We start from the raw sequence: 22,365 nt of genomic DNA, 5'->3' as shown, positions 1-22,365 counted from the left end.
GGGAGAGTACCCAGACCCTGACTTCAAGCTCCAGTAGTGGGACAGAGAGAGAGAGACAGAGACAGAGACAGACAGGGAGAGAAAGAAACAGAGATAACCAGAGACACACAGAAACACAGTGAGAAATTACCTTTGGTTCTTAGAACCAAGGCAGGTGTAAAAATGATTAATCAATGGCCGGGCACCAGTGGCTCATGCCTGCAATCCTAACTACTAAGGAGGCTGAGATCTAAGGATCACAGTTCAAAGCCAGCCCAGACAAGGAAAGTCGATCTCCAATAAAACACTAGAAAATCGGAAGTGGCGCTGTGGCTCAAGTAGTAGAGCATTTGTCTTAAGCTGAAGAGCAGAGGGACAGCGCCCATGCCCAGAGTTAAAGCACTACTACCGACAAAATAAATAAATAAATAAATAAATAATAGTAATAACAATAAAGACAATTTATCCCTTTTGAGGCCAACCAATGTTTTTTGTTTTTGTTTTTTCTGTTGCATGGAATAACTGAGCAAGCCTATCCCATTCAACCCCTTCCACCAAATCACACCAGTTCCACTTACGCCCAGCATCTGGTGGAGGTAGTGATACTCTGGCCCTTGGTTGTACAGCAGGAAGGTTTTCCAGAAAAGCAGGACATTCAAGGACAGCCAAATGAGCTGAGCCAGACAAAAAGAGAGAGAAAATTAAATTTTAAAAAGAGAAATAATCACCTGATGGATAAAGCAAGTCAGCTTTTTTGGACCTGGTACTTAGAAAGCCATCTCAATTAGCAATTGTGAAACTGCCTTCTCAGGAGCCAGAAATCCCAAACCTGAGAGAGGACACCTGTCCCAGCCCTGCCCAGCTCCTCCACCTGAGAGGATGCCTTTGGGTGCAAACAAGTGTCCTCAGTAATGTGCAAGTGACTTCCTCAGTACAAAGCAGGTCTAGAGTGAAATTAGTGGTTTCACCTTTGTCCCAAGCAAATGGGGGAGAAGAGCAAAGCAAGCAAACAACCTGGTCTGAAGCGTTAATAGGAAAATAGTTCCCCAAAGTGAGCCCCTCTCCCCACCCTCCGCATCCGCTCTCCCATTCGAGTGTGGAGAGGTTCCCGTGCACCGAAGGGAAGGAGAAGAGGAAGTCTGGGAAGATGAGGTCCATATAGATGGTCGCCTAGGATTTAACCGCATTCAAAGTTTTGTTAGTTGCAAAGTTTGGCATTCGAGACTAAACTTCCCAGCCCGAGCGTCCCACCCCGCGCGCGCTAGGAGGATGGATCGAAGCTCGGCGGGACAGGCACACGCCACCCTACCAGGCAGAGGTGCTTCACCCCCTCGTTGGCCAGCCAGCTCCTCCAGGACACGGCCATGTCGCCCGCCGCCGTGTGGCCCGCCCGCTGCCGCCCGCACTGTGTGCGCCGTCTGCGCCGCTGCGCCCCGGGCCGGCAGGGAGAGCGGTTCCAGCTCGCAGCCTGCGGGGGGGTGGGGGGTGACGGGGGGGGGGGGGCGGGGGGCAGAGTCAGAGCCCGGGGCCGCGCCGAGGCGGGCGCCGGGCCAGCACGCGGGGCCGGGCCCGGCCGTCCGGGCGGGGTGTCCTCTCCGCTGCGCTCCGGGCAGCGCCCCGCGGCCCCAGCGCCTCCACCCGCCCCGCCCCGCCCCGCCGTTCCGGCCCCTTTGTCTGGCCAAGTCTGTTGTTGTGGCGGTGGCTAAGGTTCGGGTGTCCGCGACCCTCCCCAGATCTCCAGCCCGGCCAGCCCAGCTCCAAAGATCGATCCTACGGCCCGCGGAGACGCCCGTCACTGGCTCGCCCGCGCACACACCTAGGGTTTCTCAACTGCTCATTTTCCCCTAAAAAAAAAAAAAAAAAAAAGAAAAGAAAAGAAAAAGAAAAAGAAAATGAACATTCCACCTAAAGAGACTTGGTAAAGAAATGTGAGCCGGAAGTGGCCTGTGTGTATTCGCGTCCCCCTCCTCCCACCCGTCATCAGCTGCTTGTCCCACCTCCAAACCAAGCCTACCCACACTCCCCTCCTTCTGAGCCCACCCCACCCGGGCCAGGTTCCCGATAGCCCAGAAGTCTGCAGATAAAAGAGTCCAGGACAAAGGGGAATGGTTAAGCAGTTGAAGTCACTCTCAGGAATTTTAGGAAGGCTCAGATTTGCTCTAGGAACCTGACTCTTACTCTCTATTCTCAGAGTTTATTTGGTTAAAGAAAAAAAAAATTACTCAAATTGGTGGAGCAGCCCAGGAAAGGATGAGGGTGCCAATCCTACACCTTACCCTGTGCATACTAAGGGGACAAAACTCACGCAGAGAAGAAAGGTGCATAATTAGTATTCAATAAGGTTAATCAAAACACAGCTTACTACACCTTAAAAACTAACAAGTGATAAGGGGGACGAAAGATTATCTGGCTCGACTGAATCTTGGGCTTGGATTTTCATGTTATTTTTTATTTTCTTTTCCTTCCTTTCTCTCGCTCTCTTTCTTTTGTTCGCTCTCTTTCGTTTGTTCGTTCTTTCTTCTTTCTTTTTCTTTCTTCCTCCCTCCCTTCTTCCCTCCCTCTCTATTCTCCTCCTCCTTCTCTTCATCCTCCTCTTCCTCCTTCTCACATTAGCTTGGGGTGTAATTAAAAGTAAAGTTTCATAGTCAGCAGGTGGCTTCTGTCTATAATTCTAGCTACTCTGGAGGCTGAGATATAAGGATCAAAGTTTGAAGCCAGCCCAGAAAAAACTGTGTGTGAGACTCTTCTCTCCAAATACCCACCAAAGAGATAGAAGTGGAGGTGGGATTCAAGTGAAATAGTGTCAGCCTTGAGCTAGAAAAGCCAAGCAAGAGTGTGAAGCCAAGAGGAGGAGGAGGAGGAGGAAGAGGAGAAGGAGGAGGAGGCTCTAGAAAGTCATTCTGTCCTTGCTCAACACAGTACTTCCAATTAATTTAATGACCTAACTAATAATTGTTATTCACTTTGAATAACCTGGAATGCATGACTTTGAAGTCCAAGTTAATTTCACACAATTTTCTTTCCAATAGTCTGTCATCTCCTTTTAATAGATGATCTTCCTGTCTCATGCATGGTCAAATCCTGAAAACAACTCCAAAGCTTCATAGAGGAAAGATTATTTCTAAATAACACTGTGATTTTATTGACTGTGTGGTAACCAAAGAAGCACCTGAAGAGCCTGAAGAGTTACCAATGGGAAAAGGTCAAATTCTCTTTACCCCAGTTCTCCTGAAGCTGTAATTTCAATCAGCAGATGGCACAAAGGCATTGCTTGACATGGAGTAATTGTTTTCTGCAATGTATGGAGAAATAGAAAGCATTTAATTATAATAGAATAAAAGACAATTTTCAAAGACAAAACAATAATAACTCCAACTCTAAATACATACCTGCTATGAGTCAGGAACAGATCTTGCTATGTAGTATACATATAAATTCAGGACTGGGACATGGCTCAAGAGGCAGAGCACCTGCCTTGCAGGCACTAGGTACTAGTTTAAATCCCACTACTGGCAAAGAAAAATATCAAAAACTATTTGCAGAAGTGGAAGTAATGGCTCATATGATAGAGTGTCAGACTTGAGCAAATAAAATACTGAGATCACCAGGCACCAGGCTCTGAGTTTAAGACTGACATTAGGAAAAAAAAGGAAGCTGGAAAAACAAAAAAAGTGATAGTACACAAAACTCTGACTTAATACAATAAGTAAACTAATCCTGAAAAAACTTAAAAATTTGTATTAGTGGTTTACAGATAGACAACCCATATCAGACACTCTTTGAAGTATTTTAGTAAAATAATAAAATGCAACACAAATACTGATTATTGTAATCAATGCTATTATTTTGTAGCCATATAGAAAGGGCTGCTACCTGTTTATATTGATTCACAAAAACATTACCACTCTGTGTCATACCCAAGACTACAGCTACTGTGGGGTCATAGAAGAGCGCTTATTAATATTCTTTACAATAGCATTTTCTCTAAACCACACTGTGTAATAAAAGTAGCTACTGTCTTTCACAAGCCAAAAAGGGATACCTTAAATAATAATGAGAGCGTTTGTAGCTCTACTAGCAGTATATTTCAATTATCATAAATCTTAAATGATAAATACCTTTTTTCTTGGCTGAAACAATGGTAAGCTTGCAATAAAATAAACATCAATATATGCTATTACAAGCTGTTTCACAGAGATATTTTGATATATTACTTACTAAATACAGAAGCTTTTTGTAGATTTTGTCCTTCAAAATATGAGCTGCACTGTTTGCTTTATTAATAATTCCTTTTTGTCTCATCTCAAGTGGATGAAGCTCTTACTAACCCATTTCCTCTCACACTCACACAGATTCATCCTGGAAATGTGCCATTTCTCACATATTAACTTATTGTTGTACAATAGGCTAACCTTCTTAAAACCAGCATCCTGGTTTATTTGGTTTTTATTCCAAGCCTTAGCACCAACCTTTACACATAGAAAGAATGAATAGTGTTTATTAAGTGAATGATTCACCAGTAAGCACATCAAGTTTTTTTTCTGTACCTTTCTCAGCTTGATAATCAAATATCAGAAAGGGATGAAGGAGACAAGCTTCCCTCAACATAGTATCCCCAACTCCACAGTCCAATGACATGCATTTTTAACAAATGGGCACGTGTATTTGTTTCCTGAGGCTGCAATTATAAGTTACTGCATACCTGAGGGTTTGAAGCAACAAGCATTTACTTATTCTCTCAGCATTCTGAAGGTCGAAAGTCTTACATATTGTCACAGGGCTCAGGTCATGATATCCAGAGGTCCATCAATAGATGTGCAGAGGGAGATTCTGTACCTTGCTCTCAATTCTTCATTTCATCAATCATCTCTACTCTACAACCACAGGGCCTTCTCCTCTGTCAATCCCTGATAAAGACAGTTATGATTGTATTTAGGACTTTCCTTCATAGTACTCTCATATCAAGTTTCTTTTTTTGTATGTTTTTTAATTGTAAAAATGCTGTACAGAGGGGTGACAGTTACATGAGCAAGGTAATAAGTACATTTCCTATTGAGCATTTTAATAAAATGCTAGCCTTGAGCAAAAAAGCTCAGTGACAGTACCTGGGCCTTGGGTTCAAGTCTTAGGACCAGCACAAAAAAAGGAAGTGAGACCTTTTATGAGTGGGTCAGTACTGAGGCATACACATAAATTCAGGTTCTCAGCACTGTCTCAGCCTTTTCATTCATAGCTAGTGTTCTACCATTGCGTCACAACTCTACTTCCAGGTTTTGGCTGGTTAATTGTTCCTACGCATGTCATGGACATTCCTGCCCACGTTGGCCTCCAACCATGATCCTCAAATCTCAGCCTCCTGACTAGTTAGGAATACTCCTAACTACCATTTCTGTCAGGAAATAAAAAAATTGTATATCTAGAAGTTTGATTTTTTTCTTTCTCTCATACTAGTTCTTGAACTCTGAGACATGGTATTTGCTTAACTTGTTTGCTCACAGCTGGTACTCTACCAATTAAACCACATCTCCACCCCCTGCTTTTTTATTAGCTAATTAGAGATAGAATCTTCAGGACTTCCCTTCCCTTGTTGGCTGCAAACTATAATTTTCTAGGTCTCAGTCTCCTGAGTTTACAAGCATGTACTATGGGTGCCCAGTAAGAATTCAATTTCTTAACCATTGTAAGCTGATTAAATTTAACCCTTTTTCTAACTCATATCTGATTACCAAAAGATAGTGGCATTAAAACTCAAAATGAAGAGTCTGTGGGCTTCTCATAGGAATGTAAGGAAGAAATACCAGGAAATCCCTTTTCCAGTCTACTGCATAATTGCTATGGAATCCTAGAGGTTTGGGACATTGAAGAGAAAAGGAAGTTGGCCTTCCTTTAGGGCTCTCAGAAAGGGAGCAAGCACAGCCCAGAAACAGTGAAGTGTTGCAAAGGCTTCCCACATACAAGTTCCAGGTAGTGACTCATAGTCATTTCTTTTTTTTTTTTTTTGTTGGGTCCGGTGGTGGGGCCTGAACTCTAGGCCTGGGCGCTGTCCCTCAGCTCTTCAGCTTAAGGCTAGCACTCTACCACTTGAGCCACAGCACCACTTCTGGCTTTTTTTTTCTTTTTGATTATGTGGTGCTGAGGAATCGAATCCAGGGCCTCATGCATGCAAGGCAAGTGCTCTACCACTGAGCCACCTTCCCAGCCCACTCATAGTCATTTCTATGACTATTTCTACAGAACAAGTGTGGGTAAACCTCTGAATCAACCAATTAGGAATTGGTATCATGTTTAGGAATGCTTAATGATGCTCTCACATGGTCAGTTAGGAGAGCTGGGAATTAAATAGAGGCCTTCTCTCCTCCAGGACCAGCATTGTTAGAAAAGGAAGATGACAATCGTGAAGGCAACTATGGACTCCAGAAAAGGCAAGATTGTCTGATAAAGCTTTGAGTCTAAAGCTCAGAAATAATATACTTTTCCTTTAGAGTTACCCTGTTCCAAGCTTCTGGATGTCATAGACTAATACCATTTCAAACAAAAATATTTATTATGTATATTATATAGTATATCATATGTAATTTTATTATGTTATATTTATAGCTCTACATAGTTGTAAATATATATAAATACATATATATTTATATATGTTATATATTATATAGTATACATTATATACTATATATAACACTTCAAACATTAAGTGTACTTCCTTCATATACTCAGTTTTCATATATAAATTTCTTAGTAAAGGGCTGGGAAGGTGGCTCAGTGGTAGAGCGCTTGCTTTGCATGCATGAGGCCCTGGGTTCAATTCCCCAGCACCACATAGCCAAAAGAAAAAAAGCCAGAAGTGGTGCTGTGGCTCAAGTGGTAGAGCACTAGCCTTGAGCTGAAGAGCTGAGGGACAGCGCCCAGGCCCAGAGTTCAAGCTCCACAACTGGACCCAAAAAAACAAATCTCAGTAAAGCTGTTATTAAATATCAAAATAAAAGCCACTAGACTCGGAAAACTTTTGCTGCAACTAGAGCAAACTTTTGGAATGTAACAATACAAAAATATCATCCACAAAATTTTTTTATGAAATATATATAGTATTAGAAATATTTAATTTCTTTTCTCTGTCTCTGTCTCTGTCGCTGTCTCTGCTCTGTCTGTCTGTCTGTCTCTCTCTCTGTCTCTCTAGCAGACCCTCAGATGTGAGCCTCAAATGTCTTCTACACAATATACCTCCTCTATATAATGGAATAGACATTCCTTATTCTCATTTTTCAGAAAGGACCAAAGCACACAGACAATAAGCAACTTGCCCCCAGAACTCATGGCCTTGTGGGACATTCACAGGAGCCAGCATTTCTGTTCCTTTCTCTATACCAGACAGATATTGCTAACTCAAGACATTCACATGTCCTGAATTCCAATACTTCAGATCTCAAGTGCAACTCTGGCTGATGATTCTCCACTCATTCCACTTGTGCAAGACACTTGTTAGAAGCTATGACCTTACCGACAGTTTGTACTCTCAAACAGACATCACTTATTATTATGAAGTTGTTTGTATTTTTTCTTGGATGATATTTCTACTAACACAATAATTCTTAAATGCCTGGAGAATTTTATTATAAAATATCTTATGACCTGATTCAATGTTTCTGATATATTCTCAAGTCGTTTCTGAAATATCAAGGAAACAAGATTGAAATTATTCTCTAATTTTACTTGCCTGTCTCTTTTCTGTTTCATAAAAATATTAAGCCCCAACTATTATAATCCATGTTAAACAATAGGAGTTTTAGAATCATAAAACCATTAAAATCTGAAGAGGCTTTGGATCACATAACTTCCTGAACACATGCTGTTTCTTCACATTTTCATCCATGTGATCTTGATGCTTTATTTAATAACATCACCCTATCTCGTGGTGTTTACTCAGTATTCACACTGGGGACAATGTCTCTTCTTCTGATAGGACCACCAGCATTCTTCAGCTAGGCCAGAAGCTGAATGGGCCAGGTTGACCCATTGTAACAATGAGACCTACAAGACACTATGTTGAAAATGATCTTTACAACTTCAGGGATTGGGAGGAGTTGGGAAGGTGGGGAGGAAAGAGATAGTGATAGTAGGGGAAAAACAAAGGAGAGGGTAACAATGCTCAATAAGAAATGTACTCATTGGGCTGAGAAGGTGGCTCAGTGGTAGAATGCTTGCTTTGCATGCCTGAGGCCCTGGGTTCAATCCCTTAGCACCACAAAAGCAAAAAGAAAAAACCCGGAAGTGGTGCTGTGGCTCAAGTGGTAGAGTGCTAGCTTTGAGCTGAAGAGCTGAGGGACAGCGCCCAGACCCAGAGTTCAGGCCCCACGACCAGACCTCCCCCCCAAAAAAGAAATGTACTTATTACCTTATTCATGTATAGTATAATAAAAAAAATAGGCAAAAATGGTTATGGTATTAAATTTTTACAAAACTCCTGAATTCTGTAAGTGGTATAGCAAGTCATTCTGTATTGCTCTTATTACATGCATCATTCATCATTATTACTACTCTTGAGAATTTGTCCACTAAACAACATCCTCAAGTATTTGTAGCCTAGCTTATCAGAGATACTCAAGATCTTCAACAAAACCATTGTGTAAAATCAATGTTAAAAAGAAAAAGGTGGCCAAGTTCTGGTGACCAATGCCTGTAATCCTAGCTAGGCAGAAGGTTGAGATCTGAGAATCACGGTTCCAAGCTAACCTGGGCACAAAAGTCCTTTTGAGACTCTTATCTCCAATTAACTACTCAGAAACTGGCTCAAAGTGGTAGATCACTAGTTTTTAGCAAAGGAGCTCAAAAAAAGCACCCTGAGTTCAAGCCCTATAACTGACCAAAAACAACAACAACAACAAAAATAAAGATGGAAGATGCCCAAAAAGAATGATGGAAGGGTGACACTGATACTCATGCATTGATATGCTGAATTGAAACCCCTTTGTACAACAACTACTGAAGATAATAGAAAGGCAACATGTATGTATATATACACAGAGTATGAAAGAACATAAAGAACACTTTCATGTTTGCTGAAAATATAGAAGAACAAGAGATGATCATGTTAAGTAAAATAACTTAGATTCAGAAATACAAGTATTGTGCAAGCTTTATCTTATGTAAAATCTAGATTTTTCAAAGACATGAATATAGAGAAATTATTAAAGAAAAACAAAGAAATGGAAGGATTTGGAAAAAAAATCATATTAAGTGAAGTAAACCAGACCCAAAGAAACATAGATCCTAATGGTTTCCCATATTTGCAATAATTAGTATATGTCTGGGACAACCTTAGCAGATGAGCAGATTAGCTTGATATCTACATACATATGACCATATATAATGATGCTAAGCAAAATGAACTCCAAGACATGGACACAAGCTGTTTTTCTTTGTTGTTGTTTTTAATGTACTATGTGTTTTCTTTTTCCTTTGTCTTTTTTCCCCTATGGTTTATCCCCTGTTGTCACTGTTTTGATTTTGGTTCCCTGGGTACTATATATATATATATATATATATATATATATATATATATATATATATATATGGAAGGGAAGGGGAACAACAAAATGGTGAGACAAAGGACAAAGTGGGAACCTATGCAACAGTGATACTCACAAGACAATATGTTGGAAATGATCTTTACAACTTAGGGAGGGTCATGGGGGGATCCAAATGCAAATGGCCTATGCCTGTAATTCTAGCTACTCAAGAGGCTGAGATATGAGGGTCACTGCCCAAAGACAGGCTTGGCAGGAAAAGCTGTGACACCCATCTTTAATTAACCACCAAAAAGCTGGAAGTAGAACTGTGGCTGAAGTATTAGAGCACCAGCCTTGAATGAAAAAGCTAAAGGACAGAGCCACATGGCCAAAAATATTAAAATTTAAAAAACTTTCATAACCCTTTGTTAAATCTTAAACCAACACAGTTTTATACTGTAGTTCAATGACTTCTTACCTAAATGTCTCTATAACACTGGAGATTCAATAAAGTAGCTTAGCGTCTGTCCATCTCCCATCATTGTGCTTCACCACTTTGCCCTGTTGCAATAAAACATCCCACATTTCAACTGCACCACAGCCACACAGCCAAAGGGCAGGAGGAGGGACTAATGGGGCTTCTGCAAGAGGGAGATGAATAGAGGGATGTGGACATTCCTATCACAAGCAAAACTAATTGTATTCCATTTTTCTTTTCTATTTTTGTATCAGCTGAAAGTAAAAAACTCAGAGCATGAATGTAATGATGATGCCTTAAAAGCTTGTGAGGTTCAAGATACTAAAACCCTGCATGACCTTGTGGATTCATCATTGTGTTCCTTGATTATTGCAAGAGAAAATCATACAATTTCTGCTCTATTCAAGTACTTTGTTTTAGGTTATAGTTTTTTGTTAGTATTATGCTCACCTTTGCTCCTCAGCTCCACCCACACCTGGGCCCCCTCCCATTCCTGGTGTTTAGGACATGCAGCAGGCCCCTCCTTTCTCCGCCCAGACCCACCTGAACTCCCATCTACCTCATTTCCTATCCCTCACACCCTTCTGCTACCTGGATGGGAATGGAAGCCATGTGCTCCCTCTTGGGGAAAATATGGTTCCTCTAATAAACCTTATAATAACCTTTCTCCTGTGCCTGATGCTGCATGGTCCCCTGGGATGAATGTGTGGGATCCTCTTCCTTCATTGGTGGTGGCCCGTACTGGATAGCTCCCCAGTGGATTTGCTCCCCCCTCCACGTTGGAAGGGGGTTCGACCAGCTGCCCTAGGACCTATCCTGAGATTGTACACTCTAGTCCCCAGAGGCCCATCAAGGTAACTTTCTCCTGATCGAGCATTCTACCAGCCCATCCAACACTGCTAATTAAGTCCCACCCCAGGGTAAGTGACCAGTTTATCCCCGGTCTAGGTTTCCAATTTCCATATCTCAGTGGTAAGGCCACCTGGGCCTTTGTCAATGAAAGCTGTGATTTAATCTAAATTGTGTTAAAATTTTGTGACCTGACTATAAGCCAAAGGAAAAAATAGACAGTTTTAAAAGGCCTTTGGAAAGGAGTTAAAAGAAAGATGGCTTCCTTTGCAAAGTAAATTAAATTGGTAATTAAGTTGGCTGTTATTTATGTCATTCCTATATCCATCTATGCTAAGAGTTAAATATTGTACCTCTGACCATGGCTAGTAAACTAAGGCTAAGGTTTTAATTCTGTTTTTTCCCCTGTGCACCCATCAACTCCGTTTAAGATCATGGGACCAGAGTGACTATGCCCAGGCACAGCTGCCTAAATCAGTGGCACCAGCCTGCAAAAACCAGTGTAAACCATGTCTTTAACCAATATATATAGAGAGAATTTCACAGGTAATCAACAGGAGGTACAACAGTCCATACACATGGGGAGATGCCACAGCCTTGCCCAGACCTTGCCGGCCTTGCTGTAGTAGGAAGACCCCTACTCAGGCAGGCAAGCCCAACTAGTCGTCCGGAGTGACAGAGCCCACTGCAACAAAGTTGTTAATAAAGAAGCAACTTTATTGAGAAGGTTCCTACACTGACCGGGTCAGGGCTGCAGTACTGGCTCGGGAGCTGATACTGCGACCCTGAGCGGCCCCCATTCTTTGGTTTTTAAAGGCAAAGTCCATGAGGTCAAGCCTGGTCATGTGCAGGTGACCAATGGGGTCGTAACACACAAAGGATTGTATAGTCATATCACACACAGGTGGCCAATAGGCAGAGTTTACTATAAGCACGTGCAAAAGGCAAGGTTTACCATAAGTATGTGGTGTCACCAGTTGGAGGCAGATTACAACCTATCTGTTTTATGGGTCAGTCTTTAACTCAACAATCAAGGGTGGATTAGGTTGTTAAAGGAAGGGGGAACAGATGCATTTTTTTCATTCTGGGAATTAGGCCCATCAAGTCTAAAATCCCTGAAACAAAGGCAAAGCTCAAAATGGAATCATAACTGCTTGGGCCCCATCTCAGGGTCCACTTCAGCTCCATCACACACAACCAAAAGCCTGCTGATTTGGGGTAAAACACAAGCCACTTCAGATATTTGATTCTGTAAATGTTGATCCCCACTAGTTAGACCATAAGGGGTGTATGAGCAAAAGATATAAGTTGACTTCTATGCTATTTTACCATTGGATGTATTTCTCAAGGAAGGAGATGCTACAGTGCTAGTACATTAAGAAAAACTGCTACACTGCTCACAGTTGATGCCCTCAGACTGTAGAGAAAAAAATGTGGGCATTTTAAAATTTTGGCCAAGAATAACAGGTGTAGCCCAATGTTTCAATGAGGCATTTAAATGCAAATTAAAGTTAATTTTACAAAAAGGGATTAAAATGTCGTCCCCTTTATTGTGGGGAGTGGCTGGCCTCCCAGACCAAAGTTTAAAAGATGAAATTGTCTTAAAGGGTTATTTCAAAGTGAAAAAAGATAAATTAGGATTATCCCAGTTTGCCCTTAAAGTTTTTTTTAACAGTTTCCAGCAGGCCCACAGTAAAAGACCGGACAAGTTTGTCATGTAACTTAATAAGTAAAACCATGCTTATAAAACTACTTCCAATGACCATCTTTGTTGCTTTTAATTGGAGTAAAAGTGGCCATTTTTAAAAATGGCCCATTTGATCTGGGAACTGCAGCTTGAAGCCAGCCTGGGCAGACCAAATTCCCTGTGAGATTATCATCTCTAATCTGCCAGCAGAGTGCTCAAAAGTGGAGTTGCTTTGGAGCTCAAAGAGGCCTAGTGCCAGCCCTGAGCTGGAGAGCTGAGGGACAGCACTCAAACCCTGAGTTCAAGTCCAGCGCCTGACCAAGGAAAATGTCAAAGGTGCATTTATCCCAGCATGAAAAAAAAAAAAAAAAAAACTCCAAGGACCCCAGCAATGTTAAAACATCCAGACACAATTACAAGCAATTGCTTGGATGACAAAAACGGTATCAGATCCTGAGTTACTTGAGCTTGGCTCTCCAAAAAATTGATCAAAGCCAGGAGGTCATGGAAAGATAATTTGTAAACATGCCTAATGCCCATGTTGGTCTAACTGGGCAAAACTTGTCAGTCATCTGTGATAGTAGTAAAAGCTAAGGTTGTAAAATGTAAATCCTAAACCCCTTGTATCTGCTCAGAGTCCTAGTTGGCAGTAACTTTTGAGCTGGTTAAATTCATCTCTTAAAACCTTGTAGAGCTGAGATTATGTCCCTGTTGAGATCTGTCTAAAGGCCTGCACAAGTAGGCATTGTTGGGGCCACTAGAAATCAGGTTCCTCCGCTAGCCAAAAACTGCTTTTATAAACCAAGGTGTTAAACAGGCTATGCTGCTGTAGCCCAGAAAAAGACCTGTCCATTTGTTAAAGGTTAAATGTTGTATATAAGCCACTTTAAACAGGCTGCTCAGAGGCAGTGCGCAGTACTTAGAGTGCCAATCAGTCCCAGGTTAAAAATGTCTACTGGGTTTTATTTGAAAACTCTGACAAATAATTGTTATTCAATTGTTAATAAGTTATAGGTAACTTCTATCTCATTGAACTCCTTGTTGCTTTAATTGGAAATGAAAGGGCTTTTGTAACAAAAACTCTTTTGCCACAGTTCAAAGCCATCCTAGGCACAAAAAAATCCCTCTAAAACTCCATCTCCCAGCTAATCAGACTCACCTTTAAGTACCCAGCTGAAGGCTGAAAGTGGCATGGTAACTCTTAAGTGGTAGAGCACTCTCCTCGAGCAGAAGTGCTCAGGGACAGTGCCCAGGCCTTGAGTCCAAACTGTAAATGCCAACTATGACAACCTATCCCAGCAACGGACACTGAGACACCCACCAGGACAAAGTCAGTCCTCACCATGGAAAACCGTGGAGAGGAGTAAGAGGAGATGACAGTCTCAATGGATTCACTTTATGCTCACCCTTTCAAAATTAATCAGAGCCAGGAGATCAAGGGAAATAGTTGTTGCCCACCTAATGTCCATACCTGTCTACCTTCTAACTGGACAAAAAGTTAGCAGTCTTGCCTTTGTTGCCTGCTATTTGTATTTATAGTAGCTTCTGACTGGTACTCCCCCTACCCAGTTACCAAAAGACCTTAGACACCCCCTTTCTGCCTTCTTGCCCCAGTCTAGTTATTTCATCTTCCCTGTAATAGGCTACACCTGAGCTTTATACTCCAGATGAAATGTTTCTGGCCCATGCCAATGTGTGTTCTCCTATGTCATTCATGTTAACTTGTCCTTGTCAGCTTTTTTGTTGTTGTTTTTTTGTTTTTGGTTTTTTTGGGGGGGAAGGGGGTTCAGTCATGGGGCCTGAACTCTGGACCTGGGCGCTGTCCCTCAGCTCTTCAGCTCAAGGCTAGCGCTCTACCACTTGAGCCATGCCGCCACTTCTGGCTTTTTTCTTTTTTTGCTTATGTGGTGCTGGGGAATCGAACCCAGGCCCTCATGCTTGCAAGGCAAGCACTCTACCACTGAGCCACCTTCCCAGCCCCTTGTCAGCTTTTTGCTTGATGTTTTATCAGCTTTTTTCCTGATCTTTCCAAAAGTCTCTTTCAACAGGATAACATCCCCTGCCCAGGATCACTTGGAAACATGTCAAGGCCATCCTGTTCCTTCAGGCAAACAGAGACATCTCTTACACTGCCCTGCCTTGCCCAGAGCAGACCCAGACCCCTGAAGATCCCAGCTCCAGGGATTCCTGGATGCCAGGAAGTATCCAAAAGAGTCCATGACTCCCGCTGGCTCTGGTAACTTTAAATATTTCTGCTACCCCTTCCTCAGGTTACTGTGATCCTAAAGCAGAAAAGTCTTATTCCCCCTCCTCCAGGATGCCAGGAGTGAGGTACCATTCTATGTCTCCAATCCAAGACAAAAATTGCAATTTCAGGTCTTTGATAGACCCTTCTGGAAATCAATCCCTCCATGACATATTCCTCTCTTGGTGTACTAACAGCAATTTTTGCCTTTTATTAGTTGTGTCTTACATTTTAGATAACTAATGCCATGGGAAAAGGAGGACCTTTACCAACCAAACTGTCAAACAGATGCTTCATGGATGGTACCTGGCCAAACAACAAAGCAGAGACCCCTGACTACTTTACACCTTGACAGCAGGAAGTAGCTCCAGAAGAAATAACCTCTGCCCTTACTCCCCTCCCCTACCCACCAGGTACCCCCTATTCTTATTAAACAACAGAGCGGGGAATGTTAGTATTATGCTCACCTTCAGTCTTCTGCTCTACTAACACCTGGGCCCCCTTCCATTCCTGGAGTTTTTGCCATACAGCTGGCCCCTCCCTCTCTCTGCCCAAACCCACCTGAACTCCCTTGTACCTCATATCTTATTCCCCAGACCCTCCTGCTACCTGGATGGGGACGGAGGCCATGTGCTCCCTCTTGGGGAAAATATGGCTCCTCTAATAAATCTTATAATAATAATCTTTCTCCTGTGCCTGCCTGCCTCTGCGTGGTCCCCTGGGATGGATATATTTCATTATTGTAGAAACTGAGTTCTAAAAGTGAGGTACTTTGTGATAAGTATAAAAACATATATGGCAATAAGCTCATTGTGATTGCTCACACCTATAATCCCAGACTGAGGGATCTAAAGTAGGAGTATCTTGAGCTTGAGGCTCTATTATGCAATACTATCTGAAAAAAGGCACAGATTACTCACGCTTGTCATACTGGCTACTCAGGAGGCTGAAATCTGAGGATTGTGGTTCAAGGCCAGCATGGACTAGAAAGACTTGTGAGACTCTTGTCTACTCTTGTCTACCATAAAAATTACCAAAAAACCAAAAGAAGCTCATGTGCTATGCCAGGCCCTGAGTGCAAGTCCCAAGAGGGGCACACACATACAAATAAAAACTAAACAAGACAAACAAAAACATAGCATTAGTTCATTTTAGGTGTTGTGTAAATAAGAAAATACTACAAGGTAGAAAACAATGCTCCTTGATAACAACAATCTACAACATATACCAACCTGCAAACATGTCACAATATCCCAAAACATGATTTTTTAAAATACCATTTTATTGGTATTAAGAAGATGTTATCATTTCAAAAGTCAGGTAATAAGTACATTTCTGTTTGCATAATGTCACCCAAGAACACAATTTTTTTATTGTGAAAATATTGTACAGAGGTGTTACAATTACATGGGCAAGATAATGAGTACATTTCTTATCAAGCATTGTAGCCTCCTCCTTTGTTTCCCCTTCCCATTCTCCCCCTGCCCCCCCCACCCAATCCTCCCCGCTCCCCCTCCCCCCACCCACCAAAGTTGTAAAATAAGAACACAATTTTTAAATGTGATATTTGGGTATGTGTTGGTTGTTACTGGAAATATTCAACAAAATGCTATAAGATACACATTAGTCTGAGCCGAAAAATGGCTCTTGCAAGCAGAGATATAAGGAAAGAAAGATCAATAATCAAAAGTGTCTACCTGGGATCTACAATTTAAGGATGAAAAGATTATTCTTTTGATACTTCACAAGGTGATTGTCCCTTAGAGCTGATACCAGGATAAAAGTCAGTATTTTTAGATGATATAGGGACTATAGGTATTCAGGCAAACAGATGAGCTGATAAGTAGAAAGTAATACAAAGGGAGACTCTGTAGGTCCTATATAATATTTTTAAATATTTTAAAATGTAAAGATACTGTACAGAGGGGTTACAGTTACATAAGTAAGGTAATGATTACATTTCCTATCCACCATTGTTACCCCCTCGTTTGTTTTTCACCTGCTATCCCTTCCATCCCCACCTTCCAAACTCCTCTCTTCTCCTACCCTGAAGTTGTAAAGTTCATTTTCAACATAGTGTCTTGAATGTCTCTTTGTTGTTGGGTCAACCTGTATCCTTGTTTCAGCATTTTGTTATTTCCCTTCCCTTCCCCAAATTAGAAAAATGTATATACAAGATGCAGGGAACCAGAATCAAATACAGTGACAACAGGAGTTATACCATGGGGGAAGAATATACAAACAAGTGCAAAAAAAAGTCACATAATACATTAAAAATAACAACTACAAAGATAAAACCTCTGTGTCCTTATCTTGGGGTTCATTTCATTTAGCATCATCTTTTTTTAAATAAGTTTTTTATTGTGAAAATACTGTACAAAGGGGTTACAGTTACATGAGCAAGGTAATGAGTATATTTCTTATCCAGCATTGTTGGTTTGTCCTTTGTTTTTCCCCTACCATCCCTTCCCTCCCACCTTCTCAAGGTCATATGTACATAGCTTTTGACCTTTTCTGCTTGTCTGGTAAGATTATCCTAGACGTATACTAGTTATTGCAAATAAAGGAAACCATGGAACCTATATTTCTTTGGGACTGGCTTACTTCACTTAATATAATTTTTTTCCAAATATTTCCATTTCCTAAAAAAGAGGGCACAAGAACAGACATGAGGACCAATGGAATAGACCTGAAGACCCAGAAATGAACCTACAGACCTATACCCACCTAATCTTCGATAAAAGGGCTAAAATAATAGAATGGAAGACAAACAGCCTCTTCAGTAAAGGGTGCTAGCAAAATTGGTTTAACACCTGTAGAAAACTAAAGCTAGATCTTTCTATATCACCTATACCAGAATCAACTCAAAATGGATGAAAGACTTGAAGTAAAATCAGACACTCTGAAAACATTATAGGAAGGAATAGGAGAAACTTTAGGGCTCCTTGACACAAGCCAAAATTTTCTTAATAAAGGCCCAGAAACACAACAAACAAAAGAAAGGTTGGACAAATGGGATTGCATGAAACTGCAGAGCTTCTGCATGGCAAAGGACATAGCTAGCAAGATCAATAGAAAGCCCACGGATTGGGAGATCTTCACTAGCCATACAACAGACAGGGGCCTCATATCTACAATATACTTAGGATTCAAAACATTAACTCCCCCAACAACAAATCCTCAAAGAAACAACCACCCCATTAATAAGTGGGCTAACGACTTAAAGAGAAACATCTCTGGAGAGGAAATAAGAATGGCCAATAAAAATGCTCAACTTCTTTAGCCATAAAAGAAATGCAAATCAAAACAACATTGAGATTCTACCTCACCCCAGTCAGAATGGCTATAACTCAAGAAATCTAATAACAGATGCTGGAGGGGATGTGGTCAAAAGGAAACCCTACTGCATTGTTGGTGGGAGTGTAAACTTGTTCAAGCAGTATGGAGGTTCCTCAAAAGATTCCACATAGAGCTCCCCTATGACCCAGCAATCCCACTTTTGGGCATTTACCCAAATGACCACAAACAAGGGCATACTAAAGCTACCAGCACAACTATGTTTATTGCAGCATTATTCACCATAGCTAAGGTATGGAACCAATCCAGATGTCCCTCAGTAGATGAATGGATCAAGAAAATATGGTATATATACCACTATATCTATATCTATATCCATATCTATATCTATCTATCTATATATACATATATATAATGGAATTCTATAGAATATTTTTTAAAGATACCTTTGAGTGTGATAATTTTATGTGGAATTGATAAGAAGAAAATGAGCAGAAATCCTACTAATAAGATTATGTTGTTTTGTACCTGTTACTGCAGTTTCAAAGCAGGTCTTCATGTTCTTGCTTGGCTTTTTCATTCAAGTTTGAGCCACATCTCCACTTCCGGCTTTTTGCTTGCTAATTGGAGATTAGAGTTTCAGACTTTTCTACCCAGGCTGGCTTCAAACAAACATCTTCAGATCTCAACTTCCTGAGAAAATCTGGTACTAGGATTATAGGCATGAGCCACCAGTACCTGGCAAGGGGTTTTCTTTTTTACAATTCTGTTTTGTCAAAGCTATCTTGTTTTTCTCTGGCATTAGGCTGATGATAGACTTGTGTTCAGCTGGTATATCCCAAGGAAATCAAATCAAAGAAGTCTATATTTAATTCCACTCCTGGCTTCTTCACTAGAGTGGTTACTTATTGGACTTTTTTGGTGGCTTTTATGAAAATCATATTGTCTCTATGAGGGAGTTACCTGATAGAAGGACAAAATGACAGAATATAACCATTATTCATGGTGGTTCGCTTTTTTCCTTAGTGTACATATTACTCAGAGGCTTACCCGAGCCTCTATGCTGCACTTCTGGTGCTCTCTTGAAGGTAGGAGTGAACATGGGAGTGATTTAACCATCAGATACTAGTAGAAACAACATACTAAACCTACTCACACCCACTGAAAAAGGAATTGCTTACATTTCATTTACTCTTTCCCTTTCATGGGACTGGAACAAAATTGTGCTGATGAGCTATTTGACAAGGAGAAAGTTATTTGAATCAATAGGAGGATTAAAAAAAATGCTGCCTCCTGGGATGATTTCCTAGAAGAGAGGTTCTACTGCCCAGGATTGGAAGTCTGCTACAGATGAGAGAAAAAACTATTACTACATAATCCATGATGTTGTGTGTTTTTTTGAGGGGGCAGGGATAACTTTTAATATCAAGAGTAACTTAGTCCATATTGTAAAAGTTAAAATTAGATTATGGAAATATGGATTGACAACAGAACAGTTACCATTACTTTACTGTTATAAGTGTTTCCAGTATGTCTTAAATTATTTTCATGTCAGAAATTTTTATGTATGGGCTGGGAAGGTAGCTCAGTGGTAGAGCACTTGCCTTGCATGCATGAGGCCCTGGGTTCAATTCCTCAGCACCACACAAGCAGGGGAAAAAAAAGCCGGAAGTGGCGCTGTAGCTCAAGTGATAGAGTGTTAGCCTTGAGCTGAAGAGCTGTGGGACAGCACCCAGGTCCAGAGTTCAGGCCCCACAACCAAACTACCCCCCCCAAAAAAGAAATTTTTATGTGTTCATACTTGGGTTCAAACTCGGAGCCTTAGTCTTGTTAAGCTTGCTTGGAGGGAGCTCTACTACTTGAGACACATCTCAAGCCCTTTTTGCTGATTAATTGGAAATGGAGTGTCACTAACCTTTAATCCCAGGCTTACTTCAATTCTTAATCCTTGAAATCAAGCTACTCCTTCAGAGTAGCTAGGATTACAGGAATGAGACAGCAGTGCCAAGTACTTTATATTCCTAACCATATATTAATCTTTACATTTGTAGCATTTATCCACTTGCCTTGCCTTCTGATTTATCTACATTTCTTTTACTAATTAATCAAATAGTTAATTCAATGACAACAGTATAGTAATAATGATTGTAGAATTTAAATCATTTTAAATAAACTAGAATTCTGCCTCCTTTGCCTATTCACTATAGCTGCATCCCCGTGTTTCTGTGCTTTCTCTCGGGTTCTGAATTGAATTACTACTTACCTCTATCCTATCAAGAAAATACTAACGCAAGGGGAAACAAAGAGGTGGCAACAATGCTTGATAAGAAATGTACTCATTATCTTGCCCATATAACTGTAACTCCTCTGTACGGTATTCTCACAATAAAATTTTTAAAAAAGGGGGGCTGGGAAGGTGGCTCAGTGGTAGAGCGCTTGCCTTGTATGCATAAGGCCCTGGGTTCGATTCCCCAGCACCACATAAGCAAAAAGAAAAAAAGCCAGAAGTGGCCCTGTGGCTCAAGTGGTAGAGCGCTAGCCTTGAACTGAAATGCTGAGGGACAGCGCCCAGACCCAGAGTTCAGGCCCCACGACCGGATCAAAAAAAAATTTTTTTTTAAAAGAAAAAGAAAAAGAAAATACTAATGCTTATTTTAACAGAAAAAAAAAGCAACAGCAGTATTCAAGTATTTGTTAAGTGTAGGTGGAAATCATTTGTTAGCTGATGATTTTTTTATTTTATTGTAAAGGTGATATACAGAGGAGTTACAGTTACATAAGTCCAATAATCAATAAGTTTCCTTTTGTGCAGTGTCACTCCCTCTCTCATTCTCTCTCCCAGCTTTTCATATAGCTCAATAGCCATGTATATATGATCATAAGAAATGGAAGCAAGAGTTTTTTTGTTTGCAGTTGTTGTCGTCGTCTTCTTCTTCTTCTTCTTCTTCTTCTTCTTCTTCTTCTTCTTCTTCTTCTTCTTCTTCTTCTTCTTCTTCTTCTTCTTCTCTTTTTACTTTGGTTTATTCCATTCTGCCTCTATTATCTGATTTCTGTAACTCTTTGTCTTGTATAAGCTTATCTCACTTGGGGAGAGGAAGAGGAAGCACAGAAACAGTGGGACAAAGGGTGAACCCATTCACCACTGAACCCCACTAGAGACCATGTTACCAAAAGATTTTTTAAAAATTATTTTTGCTTGTGTATTTAGAATTCCATAGTTTAAATTTTCAGTGTCAAATTATTTATAGTCTGTTACTCCCAAATTCTATGAGGTCACTTAGAAATGAGTTCTCAAATAAGCCTTCTGATACAGACTTAATTTAAGCAAGAAAAACTGTTCAATCTATTTGAGATAAATTATCTGAGTGGAGCTATTCATTAATGAGTTCTGCAGCAAAATATAAACTTAGGCTACACATGGAGAACATCTGAGTAATGAAACTGTGTGGTGATATCCAGTGCAATGAAAGGAAAATAAAACTGTCATTAATTTTCCTGTTGATTATGAAATTACATTTCCTCCTTCTAGCTAATTAGTAGTAGGTATTGCATTTCAGATAATGAAAAATCAGGTTGCGAAATTGGAAATGTCATCTAGAAGCAGGTAGACAGAGAATGAGCAAGGCTCAGTACAAACTGGGTGTTGGAAAATCCAGGTTCCACTAAATTCTGGCACTGACACATATTTTATTAACCTTGGACAAGAATTGTACAGTATAAGCCTTTACTTCTGAGTAATTAAGATTAACAGAATGAACTACATGATGGCTAAGGTATTTTCTGGTTTTAGAGTTTTGTGGTTATACAATTTTCCTAATCTATCATATAATAGCAGAATCTCACTCAACATAACCACTGGAGAAATAAGTCTTTTGCTAGTCATCATGCTGAATCAAAGCTCATGTAAACAGTGGTAAGATATTCATGACTCCACCCCAGTACCACTTGCAGAGAGACAGCCCTAATGATGATGGTCTCAATGATTAACTACACTTACGGGCAGTGCTGTGGTGAGTAGACAAGGCTGCAACATATAAACAAACCTTCCTAATCAAAGCTGATAGGAACTCTATGAGATTTCCTATCTCCAAGAATAGCTGGGAAAAGAAAAGTGGTAGCAGAAGAGACTGTGCAGCAAAGAAAATTGCATGAACAAGTATCTTGTGATTGATGAGAGGTTTAAACCCAATTTTGTTGTTGGAAGTAAGCTAGTGTTGCTAGACTATACCAACAGAGAAGTGGTAGAGTGGGACTGGAAAGACAGGCAAGGCCAATTCTCTGGAGCCCTGGAGGACAATATATTGTAGCCTTTGGACTCTGG

The 22,365-nt window shown here is 40.7% G+C and overlaps 1 protein-coding gene across 2 annotated transcripts in view; it reads right to left on the bottom strand.

Moving 5' to 3' along the window:
• Window positions 1-1,361, bottom strand: part of Nox4 (NADPH oxidase 4) — a 201,111-nt gene extending 199,750 nt beyond the window's left edge. For both annotated transcript variants that reach the window (XM_070034807.1, XM_070034808.1), the window contains exons 1-2: window positions 1,289-1,361; window positions 558-653 (exon numbers count right to left, since the gene is read on the bottom strand). In XM_070034807.1, coding sequence (XP_069890908.1) covers window positions 558-653; window positions 1,289-1,345 — 153 coding nt within the window. In that variant the 5' untranslated portion in view covers window positions 1,346-1,361. The remainder of the gene's footprint in view (window positions 1-557; window positions 654-1,288) is intronic.
• Between the last annotated feature and the right edge of the window lie 21,004 nt (window positions 1,362-22,365).

Source organism: Dipodomys merriami, unplaced genomic scaffold (assembly GCF_024711535.1).
Source record: "Dipodomys merriami isolate MVZ:Mamm:240054 unplaced genomic scaffold, mDipMer1.0.p SCAF_25, whole genome shotgun sequence".
NCBI lineage: Eukaryota > Metazoa > Chordata > Mammalia > Rodentia > Heteromyidae > Dipodomys > Dipodomys merriami.
The sequence above is the reverse complement of the archived record's forward strand: the minus strand, read 5'-3'. Positions and strand labels throughout refer to the sequence as shown.